The following is a 23,111-nucleotide window of genomic DNA, read 5'->3' as shown; positions in this document are numbered from 1 at the left end:
AGCCTACTCATTATCTCAGCCAATCATGGCTAGTGGGAAGGTTGCTCACTTTTTTTCTGTGGCTTAATCAACAAGGCTCGTAATTTAACAATTTTATTGGTATTTACAGATGGCTTTCAAGTTTGTTATTAAGACACATGTAAGTTCACATGTTCCAGAAGGCATTTCTGCCAAAAAAATGCATTTTGATAAAAATAAAAACTTCCTGTGAAGTCGTGACTTGCGCACACGCCTAGTTTCTTGAAACGGGTCACATATTTGGAAAATTCTTAATTTTCCAAAGTGGAAGACACTCCTTCTGCACTCTCTCTGCAAAAATTATTTCTAAGGCCCTCTGAGCAGAGATTCTTTTTGCTGATTGATTGGGGTAAGGAGCCACAAATGCACAGCTATTTATTTGTTGTGTCCCTCCCCCAATTTGCTCCTGGCTGGGATATCGTGTGGGAAAATACAGAATTTTTTACAATTTATTGTTGTAACGTTGTGCAGGTTCCCGCAAGACATTGTGTAGTTTCAAACACTCCAAAGGGTAAAGAGTGCGAGAAAAGCAAGGAGACAGACAGCAGGACCAGGGTGGAGGAAGAGAGTGAAGGCACACAGCAAATCTTTTTGTTTAATTCTTCCTTGTTTTCACCTGTGCACACACACTTTTCCACACTTTTATTACCCTCAGATCCAGTGGACCCAAACACCACATATGTAATATAAATGTGTAGGGGGGTGCACAGTGTGCACTCAATGAAAAATGTTTTCTTTTGCATGTTCTTCACAGAAAATGAGCCAAGGTCAATGAGTCTCAGTTTGAAAAAATTATTCATTGTATCATTTTTGTTTTAGTTAACATTGAAAATGGATCCCACAGACCCAAACACCATCTTCTGCATACCACCCCTACCGTCTCACAACTGATTAGCTCAAACGCATCAAGAAGGAAAGAAATTCTACAATTTAACTTTTTAACAAAGCACACCTGTTAATTGAAATGCATTCCAGGTGACTATCTCATGAAGCTGGTTGAGTGAATGGCAAACGTGTGGAAAGCTGTAATCAAGGCAAAGGGTGGCTACTTAGACAAATCCAAATATATTTTAGATTTTTCCAACACTTTTTTGGTTACTAAATGATTCCAGGTGTGTTATTTTATAGTTTTGATATCTTCACTATTATTCTACAATGTAGAAAATAGTAAAAATAAATAAACCCTTCAATGAGTAGGTGTGTCCAAACTTTTGAATGGGTACTGCATATAATCACTCTCTGTAGGTGGGCAAGTGTTAAATCAATTTCATCGTAGATATTGTATTCCTACACATACACCGAATACGTTTCGTAATGAAATTCTAATCAGGTATACAGTACCAGTCAAAGGTTTGGAGACACCTACTCATTCCAGGATTTTGCTTTATTTTGACTGAATACTTTCCAAAGGCACTGCTAGCTGTGTCAGTTTGAACTATATTGAAGCGCTCTTATTAAATCACCTTGTTTTACTACTATGCCAACCAATTCAGACAGCTTTCATATTTATTTCACTTTCAAACAAGAGTTTGGGAAGAAAACACTGTTTTAATCTTCTCACTCTTGATAAAAGTGTTTCCTAATACAGTTCATCGATTTACTTCCAGAATGGTTTTGGCCTGTAATGCATTCTGCCTTCACAAATGATTACAAACCATTTTGCTCAGATTTTTCGAATAGATCGACAGGGGGGATACATTTATGTCCACCTACGCTCACAAGATAAGATAATTTTGAGGAAAAATAAAGTTCTCTGGTCCAGACAGTATCTGTATACCAGATATATCATGTGTCTCGTGTTGTGGATGAAAACATACCATTCAAAAGTATAGGGTCACTTAGAAAGGTCCTTGTTTTTGAAAGAAAACCAAATTTTTGTCTATTAAAATAACATCAAATTGATCAGAAATACAGTGTAGACATTATTAATGTTGTAAATTATTATTGTAGCTGGAAATGGATGATTTTATCTATATACATAGGCCCCTTATCAGCAACCATCATTCCTGTGTTCAAATGGCACGTTGTGTCAGAATCTTGGATTACCAAGATTATCATTTTAGAAGGCTAATTGATCATTAGAAAACCCTTTTGCAATTATGTTAGCACAGCTGAAAGTGTTGTTCAGATTAAAGAAGCAACAAAACTTGCCTTCTTTGGACTAGTTGAATATCTGGAGCATCAGCATTTGTGGGTTCGATTACAGGCTCAAAATGGCCAGAAACAAAGTATTTCCTTCTGAAACTTGTCAGTCTATTAATGTTGTGAGAAATTGCCAAGAAACTGAAGATCTCATACAACACTGTGTACTTCTCCCTTCACAGAACAGCGCAAACTGGCTCTAACCAGAATAGAAGGAATGGGAGGCCCAAGTGCACAACTTAGCAAGGAGACAAGTACATTAGAGTGTCTAGTTTGAGAAACAGACGCCTCACATGGCCTCAACTAGCAGCTTCATTAACCTCTGGGCGGGCTCATACGGGACGGACATCCAGCGGACATCCAGCGAAAAATCCTATCGCCATTACCATAACGAAATTTAATATATATATTTTTTCAAATATAGGACTATGTTATATCGTTTTATAGATACACCTCTCCTGAATCAAACCACGTTGTCCGATTTCAAAAAGGCTTTACAGCAAAAGCAAAACATTAGATTATGTTAGAGGAGTATATCGTAAAAGTAGCCACAAAGCCATTTTCCGACCAACCACATGCATCACAAATAACCAAAAAACAGCTAAATGCAGCACTAACCTTTGACAATCTTCATCAGATGACACTCCTAGGACATCATGTTACACAATACATGCATTCTTTTGTTCGATAAAGTTCATATTTATATATAAAAACAGCATTTTACATCGGCGCGTGACGTTGACTAACTATTTTCCTTCAAATGCATCCGGTGAAACAGCGCTACAATTTACTAAATTACTATTCGAAAACATGTTTAAAATGTAATATTGTCATTCTAAGATTTATAGATGAATATCTCTTGAAAGCACCTGTAATGCCAGATTTAAAAATAACTTTACTGGGTAATCACACTTTGCGATAAAAGGGGATGCGATACTCAGAAAAATAGGCTACCGTTACAGGTCAGCGCCATCTTGGAACAATTGCATATCAAATCTACTCTTGTATACTATTGTCAATAATCCCTTACCTTTGATTATCTTCATCAGAAAGCACTTCCAGGAATCCCAGGTCCACAACAAATGTATTTTAGTTCGAAAAAGTTAATCCTTTACGTCCCAATAGCTTGTTCTTGTTAGCGAGTTCGGAAGGCTGCTCCAAAAGTTCCGTCGGCCGCGGGACTTCTCTCTCAATAAAATGCATTTTTTATTTTATTTAGGTTCGTTCAAACATGTCAAACGTTGTATAACATAAATCTTTAGGGCCTTTTTCAACCAGAGCTCCAATAAGATTCAAGGGGGACGATTGCATTGTCTTTCTAAATGTTTCGAAATGGGAGGGTAGCCAGGGGCGCCGGCGTCATAATGGTGATGGCCCTCCTCATGTGACCACGTTCCACAGACTCTCATTGTGTCCGTTTTCACAGTAGAAGGCTCAAACCACTTTGTAAAGACTGGGGACATCTAGTGGAAGCAATAGGAAGTGCTCAATGAACCATTGCTCACGGTGTGATTTATAGGCAAAGTGATGAAGTTGAGTCCGCAATTCAGAATTCCACATCCTGTTACGATCGGTCTCGGAGTTTTGACTGCCATATGAGTTCTGTTATACTCACAGACACCATTCAAACAGTTTTAGAAACGTTAGGGTGTTTTCTATCCACAAGTATTAATTATATGCATATCCTAGCTTCTGAGTTTGAGTAGGAGGCCGTTTAAAATGGGCACGAATTATTTTCAAAAATCGCTGTAGCGCCCCCTATCCTAGGCGACCGTCAAGAGGTTAAATAGTACCCGCAAAACACCAGTCTCAACGTCACCAGTGAAGAGATGCTGTTTGCCTCTTTATACCTATATAGATATTCCATTAAAAATCAGCCATTTCCAGCTACAATTGTCATTTACAACATTACAATGTCTATGCTGTATTTCGGATCAATTTGATGTTATTTTAATAGACAAATGTGCTTTTCTTTCAAAAACAAAAACATTTCTAAGTGACCCCAAACATATTAACAGGACTGTCAAACAGAGGAAAGGATTGGAGGCAAATTTTCCATTGAATCAAATACTATATCTGACTGCAACACATACAGCACTGCAGCACTATTATGTTGATTATATCCTTTAAGACCTTGGATATCTACACGTCAACTGAAATCAATTCTATATTTGGTTTGATGTTGCATGAAGGTGATTTGGCCATTTAAAAATTGTTTTACAATTGCCCCATCACTTCCATTGATTTTTAGCTACCGGTGACTAAAGTTTGTGCCTGTTTAAAGAAAACTACTTTTTCGATTGAGGAACCATCTAACATCAAGTTGTAAAATCCTGAACTTCCCCTTTAAAAAAAAAATACACATCATTGTTTGTGTAGTAAGTAGCTCTATCAATTTGTATAAAAAAATACTATGCTAAACACATTGCTGCTTATTATGAACAGACTAGTGTTGTACTGAATGCTGTAGGTATTTGTCACACATTTACTCCTTTGATATATCTGATGTCAACACGTTTGGGAACTATAAACCCTTAAAAGAAACAACAGATACCATCTGCTTTTCAGTCTCATCTCTGCTTGCTAACTCCTCGCTGCATGTCATTTGTGAATATTCTACCTCTCAAAAGAACACTTCCTAGAGAAATCCAACAGAATGCATGCACACACACGCAAGCACACTCTAATTTCAACACTCAGGTTTGATTTAGTTCCTAAAGCAGTCAAAGTGTCAACAGTAGCATCGCTTTCTCTTTCCATCTCACTAAACAGAATGGCAGAACAGTATGTCATTAAAACATACCACCTTCCTCTTACTCCCACTCCTCCTCCCATCCCTACTCTCCTATTTTTGTTTTCCCAGCCACCCACTGTCTGTTCAGACAATTCCATCTCTCAAGGAGTTTCAATTTTATTGGGAGCCAGATGTGCTATTTCTTCTTTAAATGCGGGTGAATTATGTGTATTTTCTTCCTTGATGAAATGGCTGCAGGGGTTTGAGTAGCGTACTGTTGGTTTATATGTGCAACTGTATAGGAGCACCCAAATGTCCAGCCTTTACTATAGACTGGTGGACCATAGGCACATGCAGAGCTTAATGGGAAGGTTGGTTTAACTAATACTAGACTGTAGACAGACAGACCAAAAAATCCCAAGCCAGCAGCAAATCAATGTCTTTAACCCGTTCTTGACATTTTTCTCCATCAGCTCTCCTTGATGCGGGTGCTAAAGAACTAACTAATGTAATCTGTGTGTCCTTTTTTGGGTGCTCAATTTTGTCCCACTGGTCTACCTTCATGTTTCAGAAGAAATGCATATTCCTACTCTTATTACCTGTAAGTAGCATTAAGGAAAGACCCTTTCCCAATTTTGATATTTATCTTTTTTATTATCCTTGTTTCTCATGTTCTTATATTACTAAACCACTGAGCCTATTTTAATTCCCCCTCTTAGCCCTATAGATATACACTTGTTCAGTTACTGTTTATGGAACAAAATTGAATACAACAGACTCTACAACTAGAGAGTTAGTGTTAATGTTTAGATGTAGGGCCTTTTTCATGGCCAGTTCTTCAATACCACGTTTTTTTCTCAATCAGAAATGCCATGGTGGACAAAGCATCTCAGCACCTACAAAAAGAACATCTTCAGCCATGTATAATGTTTTGTATCTTGTCCTTTTGTAGGCATTTTTTGAGGGGGAGTCAATATCAAGCTGTGCGTGTATATTGTACTAAGCATCAGCCCAGGACTTAGCTTATAGCTTCAAATGGTCAAATAGTGTTTCTATGGAGACCTTTCATTTTTTGCTTCATGCTGCAAAGAGATTGCACATCTTCTTTGCCATCTCTAACGATTATTACTGCTGCTAGTTGAAAATAGTTTCCCCATTTCTCAAAGCTTTATGTAGTTTATATCTGCATGGTGCAAAGACCACTTTCCTGTCTTTAGCGAAAATACTTAACTGCAGTAGACATATCAATGTTCAGTTCCTAACATAGTTTTAGTTTCTAAAACAGTAATCATGAAGACTTAACTGCCAGAAATCTTTAACCCTCAAAGAAATTACTACTTTACGCTTAATATATGCAATTAAATTGATGGCTATTACAATGCCGGCTATATTTCATAACAGATGAATTGTTAAATTTGCTTATTGCTGAGTGTGCAGAAGCATGGATCTGGGATGTTTCAGGCATTTAAAGGGTTTTGGAAAACACGGTTCTGCAGCTGTATGTATTTTTTCCTTGAAGCTCTTGAAATGTTGATGCATTGATGCATCCATTCCCAGCGGCCGTTGCCTGGAGCTTACTCTTGAGCAGCAGTCTTGCAGGTTGAGTAGGAGGCCCACAGGCTAGTAAAGGCCACAACACTGAGACACTCTTCTCGGACGTGTAGTTCAAACAACATTTTCCTATTCACATGATTAATATTGTTAACAATATCAATGCAGTTAAAACTTTCTCTAATTTGAGCCTTCTCTTTGGGGTCCTACAATAGTGTTTCACAGAAAAAAATATACTAGCCTCAATCTTTGCACTACTCTTAATTTTGTAAGCCAGTCTTTGCTTGAAAAACAGCCCTAAAAACGATTTGCATCACCCATTCTGAGGTTTCAGTCTTACTTTCCAATGCCATGAGAAGTTACAACACAAGAAATCTGATTACTTAATTCACACACTAACTCTTTCCAAAAGGCATTCCTTCAGACCTCTATTTATCCCTTTTGTGTGTGTGTGTGTGTGTGTGTATGTGTGTGTGTGTGTGTGTGTGTGTGTGTGTGTGTGTGTGTGTGTGTGTGTGCGTGTGTGCGTGTGCATGTGTGCATGTGTGCAAGTGACTGAGTGAGTATTGCATGTTAACCATGCTGTGAAGACCCATCCACGTCACCCATCCTGCTAAAGCGCATGCTGACTTACTCACCTCACCCACACGGCTGGCCGCTTACTCACTGTCTCTCAAAGGAGTTTTGTAATGAACATTTGCAAAACTGAGCTAGATATGTTTCCCGGTGAGCATACTTCATGTCCTGCATATGCATTATACGACGAATGTAATAGAACTGCTTTCCTGTGATAGAGTTGAATATTAGAGTTTTACATTATAATTTGTATGATGTGACGGATGTCAGAAGCAGATGAGATCTGATATTCGTGTATGACCAATGATATAACACATTTGTAATTTATTTTGTTTTATAAGGATCTTGTTTAGCCCAATGACTAATCTTCCAAGAATCCTTAAGAAATGTAAAAAAACAAAAAACATACAGAAATGAGAAAAACAACAAAAGCAAAGTAAAAGCATAAAAACACAAAGAACCACATTCCTATTACCTGTACATATTACGCCCTCCCCTCCCCTACCCACATACATAATGTGCACATATGAATTTAAGTACAACATACAGTAACGTATTGAGAGCTTGCGACTACAATAAGCTCTTAGAACCACTCTAGTCGCTCAAGACATTTTATGAATTAATCTTTTAAGACAACTATTTGGCAAGTTTTTTTGGAACCTTTTGGCAAAGAGTTCCAGGACTCCATTGCCCTGAAACTAAAAGCTCTTTTGCCCATCTCTAATTTGAGTTTTGGTGTGTTGCATGTTTCATCACAATATTGTTTTGAATGTTCGTTTTGGACTGATGCCCGACTGAGCATTCTACTCAATGCATCGTCAATGAGCGCTGATGAAGAGTTCATCACATGTGCATTAAAGTGGCTTGGAAATACAATGGCATTCAAAAGTAGGCTAACAATTAGTAGGAAACGCTTTTGTCATCATTTTGATGTCACCAGATTGACTTTAGATGCAGTATAACGCAAGCTAGCTAAGATTGAGGGGAGGCCACCGGATTTAGCTAGCTAACGTTAGAATAGCTAGCTATTTTTGACGAACTTCGCTAGCTAATAACAACATTGTCATCTATCTAAAGTAAATTTGACAACATGATAATGCTGGCAAAGTTGTTTCCTACTAAATATTTGACTACTTTAGCAATGCCATCGTATTTCCAGGCAATTTAATTTAGACTAAACAGTAGTTAGCCTCTGTCCAGAATGACTGGGCTTATCACCACTTTAGGGCACCACCGATAGAGAGCGGTTTGAGAACGTTCATAACAATGGCATGATGCAAGTGATGGAGGTGCAACCTATAAATAGCAAAGCAGTGCCATAAAGCACAATATGATATGCAGGCCATCCTCAGTGGGGTAACCTTACTTTTAATGAAGTGTTGGTTTGACATTCATTAAATATGGATTATCTTTACTCCATTGCCACTTACCAATATGCAAGGAATTTGTCATTTAAATTAGTCTATTATAGGAATATCCAATAGGCTGAACAATTGAGAGAACTCTTGTAATTAGGAGATATCGCTGACCTTTCGATGGCAGGAAAGGAAGTGAGAGGAATCTGAGCACTGGTTTGTTATGATAAAAGACAGACAGACATGATAGGGAGGCCTCCTGGCCTCTTAAGCTATACATCATTACATTATAGAAAGTTCTTTATATGATGGAAGCCTAGATTTGGGAATGGGGGTTGTGGGAGTTTGTGTAGTTAAATGCACATCACTTGTTTTAAGAAGTGCTGGGCCGAAGACAACTTACAGATGCAGTAGGGTCTGCACACATGACATGTTGCCATTGTACATAAATAATAATTAGTTCTGAATTGACATACCTGTATAAATAAAGGTAAATAATAACTCCACTACATACATTTTATTGGGCTAGTTCAATATTTAAAGATTGGATCAAAATAATATGCTCGCCTAATAAAATGTGGTGGAGCAATCATGTTTAGAGACAACAGAAGGCTATACAGACAGTGCAGAGAGAGAGAGAGAGAGAAGTCAGACCCATAGCAAAGAGGACGAAATGGTGTGCTGCACACTAGAGAACAGGGCATACTGTGTTAAAGATGATATGTGGCCTTACTGCTGTCTCTCTTTTTCTCTCCCTCACTACATCACACCTTGTATTCCCTTTCTAGTTCACTCCCAATATCTCCCTCTCCCCCTATCTGTCAGCCTGTTAGAGTATATTTCTTCTTTCTGCCTCCATCATTCACTCTTTTTCTTTAATACTAGAGCCCCATGTCCTCATCTCTGCGACTCTTCCTTTTTTCTTCCACACCACTACCATTCCTCCTCTGCCCACTTTCAAAGTAAGAATAGCACTATAGCCACCAATCAATACTTGAAATTTGAAGCAGAGCTGTACAAGTACATTGTAAATTGGAGGAAAGGTCTGCCTGAAATAATGATAGCAAAATGATTACAGAAAAAATATTTCAGAGGGCGCTCTCCGTGACAGCGAAGTAAAAACACATCACATGTCCACCACTAACTCACACACTCACTTTCTTCACACACATACAAACACAGACACACAAGCACGCTCGCTCGCACATACAAACATCCAGCAATATCAGACACAGCTCCTTATTGCCACAATTTTAAGACCTGGAAACGTAATTGGAAAAAAGTGGAGGTGCCTACAGATCTGACCCTTCTGTTATTGCTTCTTGACTGAGGTTTCGCCGATGCAGCATTTCCCTCTGTCCTCAACCCCAGCTGCTGAGGAAGCAAAGGACCGCATTTGTTTGCAAATGGAAACCAAGTACTGACTATCACGCCTCCATATTCCACAAGGCCTGCCCTGTTTAAAGACGGCTCATAAATGACAGCATTTCCTTAACTAATTCAGTTGAATACGTTACCAACAAGAGCTAAAGCATCAACCTTAGTCCTTCCAACTGATTTTCAAGGAATATTTTTTTCTCGCAACGCTACAGTATAGTCATCAACAGGCCTTACACAGACCTACACCTTCACAATAACGGAAGCCTTGACTAAGTGTTCAACTTCTGAAGCCTACTGCAGTTATTAGTCAATCCCAGCACCATGGAGTCCGAAATTCTAGAGTGAGGTTGTTATAGAGGTTACATTCTGTAGTCTTACAGTGAAGTATTTGTTAGAATACCGTTCAAGCTCAAGTAAAATGGTAAGCTACTGTTGCTTTTTACGCATTCAGAACTGTCAAATGAAGTTCCTGATTTGCTTTGTTCCACATGGCAAACTTCTGACTTTGAAATCCACACGTTTCTTTATAATATCATTGAGACATCCCAAAAATATTATTGGCCAAATCTACCATCAGTCACTATGACTATGAGGTTTTTATTCCCCAATCACAGTCCAGAAATAGTGATTTCACCACATGGAATAAGTCACTGCAGATTATTGAACAGAATGCATTCTCTTTAGCCCAAATTATTTAGTGACAAAATACTAGATACTGAACAATGTGTAATATGGCCACTCTTTACTTTTTACTCCTTTACCTTTTATGTTGTAGTACAAGTCTGTTGTATGATGTGTGTACTTCAACTCCGCCATTGTCTCTGAGTGACACTGTTTGTTTTGGGTGGTGGCTGAAGGAAACTGGCCAAAAAACAGAAGGAGACGGCCAGCAGCAGCAGCACCCAGAGGGAGATGGGGCTGGTGAGCACGGCTGATAAGAGCACCACCAAAGTCAGCACTCTGCACAAGGACGACCCCTTCTCCACCAGCAGCCAGGACATCAACGGTTTCAGTGAGTCAAACAGGACCTACTACCAAGATTGCAAAATTCCCGAAACATTCCCAAAGTTCCCCAGAAGTTTTTCAGAAATCCCAGTTCTGGAAATCCAACTGGGAATCCTGGGAATTTTGCAACCCTTCCTACTAGTCTGTACCAATTCTGTCAGTCCTAGCTTGTTTTTCGCTCCTCTCACTTCCCTGTGTTTGACTTAATCTCTTGATACCCCCTGTTCCACTCCTATTTCTCTAATTTAACAAAATGCTGTTTCCTTTGTTTAATTATCACTTAATCTCACTATTTGTGTGCTGTTCTGTTTTCTTTGATAGTTATCTCCTTTAAAGGAGAAGTTTACCCAAAATCCAGAAACTTCCAAGTGATTCCATACATTGAAAGTAGTTCAGTGGAGTTTTTCTCCTCTCCGCCTCTCTCACTGTAGTGCTGTACTGAAACAGCTACAAAAACGGGTCACGTGACTGGCATTGCTGGATCCAGGCATTGCTGGATCCAGGCATCGCTCTGATCCATTGCCAGTGAATTCATGAATCAGAAATGTGTTTTTTTATTGAAAGCGTGTAGCTGAATTAGCTATTTTTGTCAAAAGTACTATTGGTTTTCAGTCAGGAAATGTGTACTTTTTCACCTAAAACATTTGCGATTATTTGATATCAGTATTTTATGTAACATACTGCCACAGCAGCGGAGATGGGTAACAACTGCACATGTGGGGGAGACCCTGCTACGTAGAAACATTATAGATATGCCCTTATATGGAGCTTGATGTCACAGATTAAAGTTTCTTTGGAGTAAGCAGGAGCTGGTGCAAAAGTTGATAGTTAGGCATATCGTAGTTAAAGGTAGTTACGCAAAGTGGAAAAAGAGATGGCAACAAGAGCAAGGTGGTGTTCGGTCCTTGGCTGCACTTTATACAGGAAATCAAGGGAAGAAGGCACCAAATGTCACTGTTTTCTGCTAAAAGATGGAGAGATGCAGAAGATGATTAGTAGGAATTCGAAATAGTAAAGACGATGTAAATACTCCTGCAGCCAACCTTGCATCACTGCGTGTGTGTAGCAAGCGCTTCAGCGACAATGCCCATGAGCGCGATATGCAATCCGAAATTATGGGGACAGAAAACCGAAGGACACTAAAAGATACAGCTGTTACTGTATTTACATGGACTGGATCTGGCGCAGTGCCAAAATACAAAATAGAAAAGTGACAAAGCAAGCGTACAGAGGTTCAGTGCATTCGGGAAGTATTCAGACCCCTTGACGTTTTCCACATTTTGTTACGTTACAGCCTTATTCTAAAACTGATTAAATAGTTTTTTCTCCTCATCAATGTACACACAATACCCCATAATGACAATGTAAAAACAGGTTTTTAGACATTTTTGCAAATGTATATACTTTTTGGGGTGGAAATATCACATTTACATAAGTCTGCCCAAATGTGCCGAATTGGTCAATTTATATATTTTCAGGAACATAACTATAGAGAACTTACAAACATGATATGGTAATAAAACATTTAAGTTGACAAACTCCCAGGAAGGTCATACATGATGGATAATTACCTTCCCTACAGAAAAGATACAACTTCACACATTTAGATGGCGGGGTGGGTGTGGGGCCAGAAACAGCAGGGGTTCAAACTGTAGAACCCAGTTCCTACATTTGAATATAAAAATGGATTTTATCAAACAAGTGAGGCCTGAATCCAGCAGCGGCAAGAGTCACGTGACCCGTTTTTTTGCAGCTGTTTCAGTGCAGCACTACAGGGAGCGCGAGGGGGAGAGGGTAAACTCCACTGAACTAATTTCAATGTATGGAATCACTTGAGAGTTTCTGGATTTTGGATAAACTTCTCCTTTAAAGTCTCCTTTGTGTGCTTATTTGGTCCCCACATGATGATTAGCTAGGCAGCTGTTGGTAGCCTTCTGTCATTCTCACTGCCATTGCACAATACTGGTCGACCATATTCATGTACAGTGCCACATATGGAGCAATATTTCAGCCAAAAACCATCGTGCACTTACAAATAACAATATCTGAAAATACAACATTAGGGGCGGGGTTGCAAACACTTCAATTCAGTGTAATATGAATCCACCAACTTATTATAGCACTGTATACAAGGTTCTTAGACACCCACCTAGTAAAAGCCGTAAAGACCATGAGTGGATACCAATTGCTCTTTTCCAAAAGGATTCCATCTTATTCCAAATCAAGTTACTGTAGCATCTCCACTGAATATACTTTTCAATAAGACACTTCAGAGAAAGGCGAGTGACATTTTGGCCATTTTGTCTGAGCTGTGAGTGGGGTCCAGCCTGCTGTGTGGCAGCAGTAATTAGGAAGGCCCTCTCAGAAGCTTCTTCTGGGGAAAATGTCACACTTATTTGAAAGTTCGGGTCAGCTGGAGAAAAAAAGTCTCAACTAATATATACAGTAATTGCCTTCACTACACTGTCCATACTTCAGCTCTGCATCTAACCCAACTAAGAAAATTCCCTAATAGCGTTTCAAACTTAAGAAGAAAAGGAGAATGTGCCATGCACGTTATCTAGGTGTCGATTCTGTGAGAAAACAAGTCTGTATTTTTGTGTGGAAATTATCCAACCATTATGTAGAAATGATGTTAAAAATAATAAACTACATTTATCAATCTGACTCCCAATATTATGTGAATAAATGCAACAGCCTTGTACGTCACCTCTCAGTATGACTATAATGAACATGTGTCTAACTTGCGCTGTTATGCAATTATTATGAGACTAGATACAAACAGCTAATCTTGGCGACCGATGTTCTAGCATTAATTTGAGGCAAGCAGATCAGAGTTGTCAAGGTGGTACCCAAGCATGTGTAGTATATAACAACTGCCTTTAGACCTACTCAATTATTAACGTTGTAACGGCTGTCTGAAGAGAGAGTTGACCAAGGTGCAGCGGAGTTAGTGTTCATCTTGGAATTTAATTGAACAAAAGAGAACACTACGAAAATGAACAAAAACACGACAGCAAAACAGTCCTGTTAGGAAAATATCTAAACAGAAACAATTACCCACAAAACCCAAAGGAAAAACATGCTCCTTATGTGTGACTCCCAATCAGCAACAACGAGCTTCAACTGTGCCTGATTGGGAGCGCCACACACACGGCCCAAAACAAAGAAATACAAAAACATAGAGAAAGGAATATAGAACGCCCATCCAATGTAACACCCTGGCCTAACCAAAATAAAGAACAATAAACCCCTCTCTATGGCCAGGGCGTTAAAAACGTATAGTCAATCAAAGAATTACTCTGTAAATCGAGGAATGCATTTATTTCAATTCAACTAATATCATTTATTAGTCATGAAAGAATTAACACTCAATTACTGTGTACATGAAATACATGATACATTACAGATTAACTCTGAGCAAAGGACTATCAACAATAGGCTTTATACTTAACGTGGTTACACGTGTTTTCAGTTCAGAATTTTTATATTTTTCTCCCCAATTTCGTGATATCCAATTACAATCTTGTCTCATCACTGCAACTCCCCAACGGGCTCGGGAAAGGCGAAGGTCGAGTAATGTGTCCTCCGAAACATGCGCTTCTTAACACCCGCCTGCTTAACCCAGAAGCCAGTTGCACCAATGTGTCGGAGGAAACACCGTTCAACCAACGACTGAAGTCAGCCTAAAGGCGCCCGGCCCGCTACAAGGAGTCGCAGAGCGCAATGATCCAAGTAAAGACCCCCCCCGGCCACACCCTCCCCTAACCTGGACGACACTGGGCCAATTGTGCACCGCCCTATAGGACTCCCAGTCTCGGCCGGTTGTCACACAGCCTGGGATCGAACCCGGGTCTGTAGTGACACCTCAAGCGCTGCCTTAGACTGCTGCGACACTCGGGGGGCCCACAAATTCACTGTCCTTTTAACCAAATTCAAGCAGAAACTCACACCCAACCTAAATTAACTTTTCTTTGCACTTTGCTAGTAAAAACAATAGGCAGGAAAATATTTTAATCTAATCAACTCAATTTAAATGATAGGAGCGCACCCCTGTGTCACGCCCTCAATGATCTATCCACCGTCCAACGAACAAAATAAGTTTCCCTGTAACAATAAAGTCATAGCACTTACAGTACAATAAAACACATCAAAATTCATAGCTATTTATGAAGTCTTGAAACATTCCAAACATAACAATTTAATTCACACAGTAACATTAATTTCCTCAATAAAAGTTTTCATCAGTCTTCACACCTCCAACGTTGTCTGTGCTCCCAGGGTTCTGTGGGAACTACCCCCCCACCCCCAGAGAAAACCACAAATAAGGTGTGTTTGACCCCTGTGATAGCCCGCAAATGATCAGCCATCCAAACAATGTCATAAATAGTGAATGAGTCATCACGCTGGGCTTCAGCGCCTGCAAGTTGCAAGTCGCGAGTATCACATTCTCTTATCTTTCCACTACAAGTCCATCATTACCTGTATTGTAATATTTTGGTCATCATGTATTGTCTGCTCCCAAATTCTTATTTTGTTTTCTGCTATAATTTTTGGTAAAATCCATAATTTTCCATCTAGATTAGTCAAATCAATGATGAACAGTCTCTTGAGACATGACAAAAAAAAAGCTCTGCTCCATCACATACATCTATGTATGCAATGCCTCCAACACAGAATGTTCTCCCTCTCATATCAGTATTCTTCCTGTACAACACCTTGTTCATTATTCCTCCCTATAATTATTTCTTTATTAATGTGGCCATCAGAATAGGACCGTTCCGGGGGTGTTGGGCACAGGTTATGCCTAATGAGAAATGCCAACTCCATGCCAAGCATGGAGATCTAATATTTACACGGACACGGTGAAATAACCTTTTCTGTTATTGCATTCTTGTGAAACATCCTTTGCTAGTATCTAGGCTATATTGCTGCGAAAGCACTTTTCACACGCAGGTAGTAGAATAAAGTTGGCTATATTAGCATACAGTATGAATAAGGTTTAGGGTTTATATTTGAGAAGAGGAGATACTCAGTTGTGCATTAAAATGTAAAGTACTAGATAGCCGTATCTGCAATACATTGTGGCTCACCTGAGCACATGCTCAGAGTGAGATCGAGCTAGCCTGTGGGAAAATGGTCTGCACAGCAGTATGTAATATCACATGTTGATTACTGTAGAAACTCCATGCGTCAGAATCCCATGGGCATTGTTCAATGTTTCATGTAGGATAGGGCTGGTAGTGTGAGTTGTTGAAAGGGAGAATTCATGTCTTTTACCGTTTGGTGGTATAACGTGCACCCATCCAGGTCTATTCACCTGTGGTACATTTTCTCTGTCTTACTGTATATCTCCTTTGTGATAGTGGGCTAATGTTCTGTAGACCCGCCTTATTTTAGTTTGATATAGACCCATCTTGTTTCTGTGTAGAGATGGTGTCTGGATATTGCATCCCGTTTGCTGTGCTGTTGTCTTCAAAGTCTTTAACATCTCCCCCTTGTGTTTCTCCCCTCAGCATCCCCCTCTCCCTGCTCCTTCTCTCTGCAAGGCAAAACGCTGCAAAGCAAATCCCTCTTGAATTCCTACTACTCAGGTACAGCCATACCACTCTGAAGAAGCCTGCTTTGTAGTGAATCTACATAAGGCAATGCCATATTGCTCTTTCAGGTCTCTTTCAAAGTAGAACATGTTGAGAAATCAATCTGAAGACGTGAGACATTTTATTTGGTGGAAATTGTTTGACGCTTGGAGAATTCATTTTCACAGGTTGGCATTTGTCATGAATCTTGCCCTGGAGGCAGCTCTTCAGAGTGGTCACTAACTGGCACAGCCACAAAGTCAATAAAATCGGATTTTAAACCTAACCTTTACCACACTGCTAACCCTAACCTTAAATTAAGATCAAAAAGCTATTTTCTTTTCATGAATTTTTACGACATAGCAAATTTTGACTTTGCAGGTGGCCCATCTAGTGGAAATCACTCAGTTCTGCCTCCCAGGGTGAGATTCATGACAATAAACTTCAACGTGCTCCACATTCACTGTCTTCTTTCCCTGTGTCATTCACCTCTGTAGTGTCGAAGGAGCCAGTCCCTGCAACAGCATCAATTGGTAAGTATCTCCTCTCCATCTATTCTTGCTTCTCCTTCCATTATCTTGCTTTTACTTATCTTGTTGTTTACATATCTGGTAATGGATTTAACATACACAAATTCAATCCAAACATATTCACGAATGTCAAATTGAAGACCATTCACTGAGTTAATAAATCAAACCAAACAGCATGTTAGCAGGATTCTACAAAGTTACAGTAACGTACAATCAATACTTATTCAACACAGACCGCACTCTCCCAGTGTCAGGCCATGTGGCCATGCTGCTGACCCAGGGCAGGCTGTGAAAGGTCTAATGGAGGTCTGCTGTGTCATGGATGGCACTGCCTATAATTACAGTACATGCACTGGATTGTAATGAGAATCACATATCGTGTGTTGCAACCGGTTGAATATTAATGCTTAGATTTGGGAAAGCTTTGAGAGCAACAGTACGGATCATATCTTGCCTCTTCAGTTTACGCACAGCCAGATTGAAATGCCAAATCCATTCCAACATATCCTTCTCGAAGCAGATTGACCACCTCTTTGACAAGTAGATTTGCTGCGAACTAACATATGTCAAGTGTTTTGGTAGAGTTAGCTCCACTCTCAACTGTTTCTCCTCATCCTCCTCAAGTCAAATGGCACCATTTCATTGGTTTATGTGCTCCATTTCTAGTAGGTGGTTCACAGATTTCCCACCCGCCATTGGTCAGCACCTGGCTTCATGGTAGGTATTTTGTTTGGTCTAAGTCCAATTCTTGTTGATAACTTTTTTTGTTTAATGGGGCACATGTTTTGTTTTGTCTGCCCCCTGGGGTCACAGAAAGGTACTGGAAACACACTCTTTGATCTTGAGGCTGTCTGTAAAATAGTCTTTCCACTGACCTGTGGATGTTCAAAGGGATGGAGTGGAACTCAGCTGGGTCCTGAAGATGTTTTACTCTGAGCCCTCATTCTCACAGCCTCGTTTTTTACACATTCAGCATTGTTACTCCTGCTTTAAAAGTAGCCGTCTCGTATATTCTAAATGGTATCCCCTAAAACTCCTAGAGAGTCCTTGTTCACCCAATTCATAGCCAAGTGGAATTACCTGTACTGTGTTTTTAATCTATTCAAGTGTTTATATTAAAGTCACCACTTATGTAAAAAACAGGGAAGGTCTGAGCCCGCCATATATCCTCTCCTCCAAAGGTGGTTGGAGTCCAAGTGTACCTTTCTCAAGCACTGTTGTTGACCGAGCAAATCACAGTAATGGCCGACAAACCCCCTTCTTACTGGCCAGGGGAGAGAAAGCCAGCTCTAACCAAACAGAGCCCAGGCAGGGGGAAAAGAGTCTTGTCAAACATTACAGGAGGCAGGGGAAGGCAGGCAAGCAAGTCCAAAGCATCTGCAGCATTTATTGATTTCAGCAGTAAATCTGTAAATTGTCCATAGTACATGCCATAATCATCAAGTTTCACAGTCAATAATTTAGCTTTGCCTATTCATTCTAGCCTGACCGGCTACCGCCAAGCGAAAAAAGGAGAATAAATAGAGATGGAGAGGGAGAAGCAAGATGTCTTAGTGTCGAGGAAGGAGCTTTAGAAAATCAATGCTCTCATGCAAAGCTAGGCTTAGCTGTTTTTGTATATTAGTCTGGGTTTCGATGGCTTAGGTGTTTCTTTTGCGATGCAAATAGGCATACGTTTTTAAGCGTTACATTCCAATCAGTGACGCAATTTCATTCACTGTCTGAGAGAAAGCATGAGATCACAGCTGTTTCATGCACATGCTTAGCTAGTAGTAGTGTGGCCTTGAGTCAATTCACTGAATATTGATCATAGGCCAATTTATAAAGTCCTGTGTAATATATTTAGCTGACACTGCAGGCAGTCCATTAGATATGACCGATGATGCTGTACATTTCCATTTTTCCTCTTCCCCGCCTCTCTATCTCTTACTTAGTCATAGGCATTTCAGTTGCTCTGCATGTGGGCTCGTTGCTTTAATGTTACTTGCTCTCAGCACCAGAGGTATCAATGCTTCACCAGAAACTGAAGAAGACCGACAGCTAGAGGCGGGATAGAGTCTGTCTTCTGGCTGTGAACTGTCAGGCAAGCTGGATGGACTGACTGGATTAGAGGACTTGGTGAGCAGGATTATTGGTCCTGCTGAAGGGAGGGCTTCAGTTTCACAGGTGGTGGAGAACTTTGAGGGGTGCAAGGGGGAACCAACTCTGGGACTGGCACAGTTCCCTTGTTTATCCATCACCAGGAGCAGAGTCTCAGCTAGCGAATACTGTTACATTTGGGAGTGTTGAATGAAATCCATACTTAGTTTTTTTATCAGCGTATGCAAAATGGTATTGATAAGATATCCATTAGTAGAGTAGATGCCTATACGCTGCCAGCAGACATGACTTAGTTTAGAATGCATCTATCCTCTTGCATAATTTACGCCATTCACATTTCTAAATGCAGCAGATACTGTATATCTGCCAAAAGCAGAGGAAGCTAAAGTTCTTAATTTGCATTGGCTTAACTTATAATGCCATGTTTGAACACATAAAACAGGATGGATCCTGGTCCATGTTAAAAGAAGGGGCTAGGTGTATTTGGTTCCTACAACGCTTAAATGTTCCTAAGGGTTTTAGAGAATGACTAATTTCTACACTTGGAAAATCACTGCACATTATCTCAAATCTTCTCCAGCTATATTTAGTCTTTAGAATGGAGGTACATTTTAGGTAATTTCAAAAAGCATTATATTGTCCCCGCTCAAAGAGCTGTCCAATGTATTTTTGTATGGATGGTAATTATTGCTAATGGTCAAAAATTGTTGTTTAGTGATAATGTTGCACTGTAGATAATTGAGCTTAATGCGATTTCAGCACTAATCATTAGTCTGCACCTCATGGAAGTACTGCACACTAAAATGGCGAAATTACTTTAAAGGCAATGTCCTTTATTAGAAGAACTTCTGCGAAATAGGATGTTCATTTTGAAGTATTTTTTTTCTATATGTCTCCACACTCTGAGCATCATATTGTGCTCAATGTTCTACCATATTGTGACACAGTTGGTAGACGCTGCGAAGGTGTGAGTCAATATCGCTTTGTACACCTAAATAGAAAGTCAAGCTGTCTTGAGATTCAGGGACTCTCCCAAACCGTATCTTCCAACACTTTTAGAAAAATTATTGGTAGTGATCTCTTTTTTTGCTAGGACATAATAATATTTCTCAGTATAGCGTTTTACGAGCCATGCACCCTTGTAACCTGAGCCAAGCTGTCCTCCCTCCCTTCACAACAGAGAAATATTCACAACAGAACCCTGCTCTCTGGGAAACCTCTTTATTTTCTTTATATATTTTCTGCCATGTTTGGCCTTCAGAATGAAGTAAAGAAAGAACAGACGTTTCCTGAAAGGGGATTGATTTTCACTTGACTCTTTTAACATAAAATGAAATTGTAATTGTCACATGCTTGGGCCCTTCCCAACAATTCAGAGATTTTTTGTTGTTGAAATAATCAAAAAATAATAACACAACGAATAATTACACAATGAGAAACGATAACTTGGCTATATACTGTACACTGGGTACCAGTAACGAGTCGATGTGCAGGGGTACGAGGTAATTTAGTTAATACTTAATGTACATTTAGGTAGGGATGAAGTGACTAGGCAACAGGATAGACAAACAAAGTAACAGAGCATGTGATGAGTCAAAAGAGTAAGTGCAAAAAGGGTCAATGCAGATAGTCCGTGTAGCTGTTAGTTAACTATTTAACAGTCTTAGGACTTGGGGGTAGAAGCTGTTCAGGATCCTGTTGGTTGCAGCCTTGGTGCATTGGTACCGCTTGTCATACAGTAGCAGAGAGAACAGTCTATGACTTGGGTGGCTGAAGTCTTTGACCATTTTTAGGGCCTTCCTCTGACACTGCCTGGTATAGAGGTCCTGGATGGCAGGGAGCTCAGCCCGAGTGATATACTGGGCCGTACACGCTACCCTCTGTTGCGCCTTCCTGTCAGATGTCGAGCAGTTGCCATACCAAGAAGTGATGCAGCCAGTAAAGATACTCTCAATGGTGCAGCTCTATAACGTTTTGAGGATCTGAGTGCCCATTCTGAAACTTTTCAGGCTCCTGAGGGGAAAGAGTCATTGTCATGCCCTCTTCACGACTGTGTTGGTGTGTGTGGACCATGATAATCAAATTTCAATCAATCAAATTTATTTTTATATAGCCCTTCGTACATCAGCTGATATCTCAAAGTGCTGTACAGAAACCCAGCCCAAAACCCCAAACAGCAAGCAAAGCATGTGAAAGAAGCACGGTGGCTAGGAAAAACTCCCTAGGAAAAACTCCCTAGAAAGGCCAAAAACCTAGGAAGAAACCTAGAGAGGAACCAGGCTATGAGGGGTGGCCAGTCCTCTTCTGGCTGTGCAGGGTGGATATTATAACAGAACATGGTCAAGATGTTAAAATGTTCATAAATGACCAGCATGGTCAAATAATAATAATCATAGTAGTTGTCGAGGGTGCAACAAGCACGTCCGGTGAACAGGTCAGGGTTCCATAGCCGCAGGCAGAACAGTTGAAACTGGAGCAGCAGCACGGCCAGGTGGACTGGGGACAGTCATCATACCAGGTAGTCCTGAGGCATGGTCCTAGGGCTCAGGTCCTCCGAGAGAAAGACAGAAAGAGAGAATTAGAGAGAGCATATTTAAATTCACACAGGACACCGGATAAGACAAGAGAAATACTCCAGATGTAACAGACTGACCCTAGCCCCCCGACACATAAACTACTGCAGCATAAATACTGGAGGCTGAGACAGGAGGGATCAGAAGACACTGTGGCCCCATCCAATGATACCCCCGGACAGGGCCAAACAGGCAGGATATAACCCCACCCACTTTGCCAAAGCACAGCCCCCACACCACTAGAGGGATGTCTCCAACCACCAACTTACCGTCCTAAGACAAGGCCGAGTATAGCCCACAACGATCTCCGCCATGGCACAACCCAAGGGGGGGCGCCAACCCAGACAGGAAGACCACGTCAGTGACTCAACCCACTCAAGTGACGCACCCCTCCCATGGACGGCATGGAAGAACACCAGTAAGCCAGTGACTCAGCCCCTGTAAAAGGGTTAGAGGCAGAGAATCCCAGTGGAAAGAGGAGAACCGGCAAGGCAGAGACAGCAAGGGCGGTTCGTTGCTCCAGCCTTTCCGTTCACCTTCACACTCCTGGGCCAGACTATACTTAATCATAGGACCTACTGAAGAGATAAGTCTTCAGTAAAGACTTAAAGGTTGAGACTGAGTCTGCGTCTCTCACATTGGTAGGCAGACCATTCCATAAAAATGGAGCTCTATAGGAGAAAGCCCTACCTCCAGCCGTTTGCTTAGAAATTCTAGGGACAATTAGGAGGCCTGCGTCTTGTGACCGTAGCGTACGTGTAGGTATGTACGGCAGGACCAAATCGGAAAGATAGGTAGGAGCAAGCCCATGTAATGCTTTGTAGGTTAGCAGTAAAACCTTGAAATAATAACTTAGTGATGTGGACACTGAGGAACGTTGATGGGGGCGTGCTCAGCACACACGTTTCCTATAGTCCATGATCAGCTCCTTTGACTTGCTGATGTTGAGGTTGTTGTCCTGGCACCAGGTCTCTGAACTCCTCCCTGTAGGCTGTCTCATCGTCGTCAGTGATCAGGCCTACCACCGTCGGGTCATCTGCAAACTTAATTATGGTGAAGGAGTAGTGTGCGGCCAGGCAGTCGTGGGTGAACAGGGAGTACAGGAGAGGACTAAGCATGCAACCCTGAGGGGCCTCTGTGTTGAGGGTCAGTGTGACAGATTTGTTGTTGCCTACCCTCACCACCTGGGGGTGAGGGTAGGCACATCCTGGTAATTCGTCTTGCCCTGCGGCCTTGTGAATGTTAACCTGTTTAAATGTCTTACTCACATTGGCTATGGAGAGAGTGATCACACAATTGTCTATAAGAGATGGTGTTCTCATGCATGTTTCAGTGTAGCTAGCCTTGAAGCGAGCATAGAAGGTACTGAAGTCTTCTGGCAGGCTCGTGTCACTGGACAGCTTGTGTCTGGGTTTCCCTTTTAAATCTGTGATAGTTTGCGTGCCCTGCCACATCCGACGAGTATCAGAGCCGATGTAGTAGGATTCGATCTTGGTGCTGTATTGACGCATTGTCTGATGGTTTATCGGAGGGCGTAGCAGGATTTCTTAGAAGCTTCCGGATTAGTG

General features: G+C 40.7%; 1 protein-coding gene across 5 annotated transcripts in view; it reads left to right on the top strand.

Moving 5' to 3' along the window:
• Positions 1 to 23,111, top strand: part of LOC106565046 (receptor-type tyrosine-protein phosphatase T) — a 500,470-nt gene that overhangs the window by 420,028 nt on the left and 57,331 nt on the right. For 3 of the 5 annotated variants that reach the window (XM_082958987.1, XM_014131665.3, XM_082958990.1), the window contains 4 exons: positions 5,466 to 5,495; positions 10,614 to 10,768; positions 16,278 to 16,355; positions 16,838 to 16,873. In XM_082958987.1, the coding sequence (XP_082815113.1) occupies positions 5,466 to 5,495; positions 10,614 to 10,768; positions 16,278 to 16,355; positions 16,838 to 16,873 (299 nt within the window). The remainder of the gene's footprint in view (positions 1 to 5,465; positions 5,496 to 10,613; positions 10,769 to 16,277; positions 16,356 to 16,837; positions 16,874 to 23,111) is intronic. The other 2 variants (XM_082958989.1, XM_014131664.3) reach the window with 1 other exon arrangement.

Source organism: Salmo salar, chromosome 12, assembly GCF_965601325.2.
Source record: "Salmo salar chromosome 12, fSalSal1, whole genome shotgun sequence".
Classification (NCBI taxonomy): Eukaryota; Metazoa; Chordata; class Actinopteri; order Salmoniformes; family Salmonidae; genus Salmo; species Salmo salar.
Note: the sequence above shows the minus strand (reverse complement) of the source record. Positions and strands in the feature narration are given on the sequence as shown.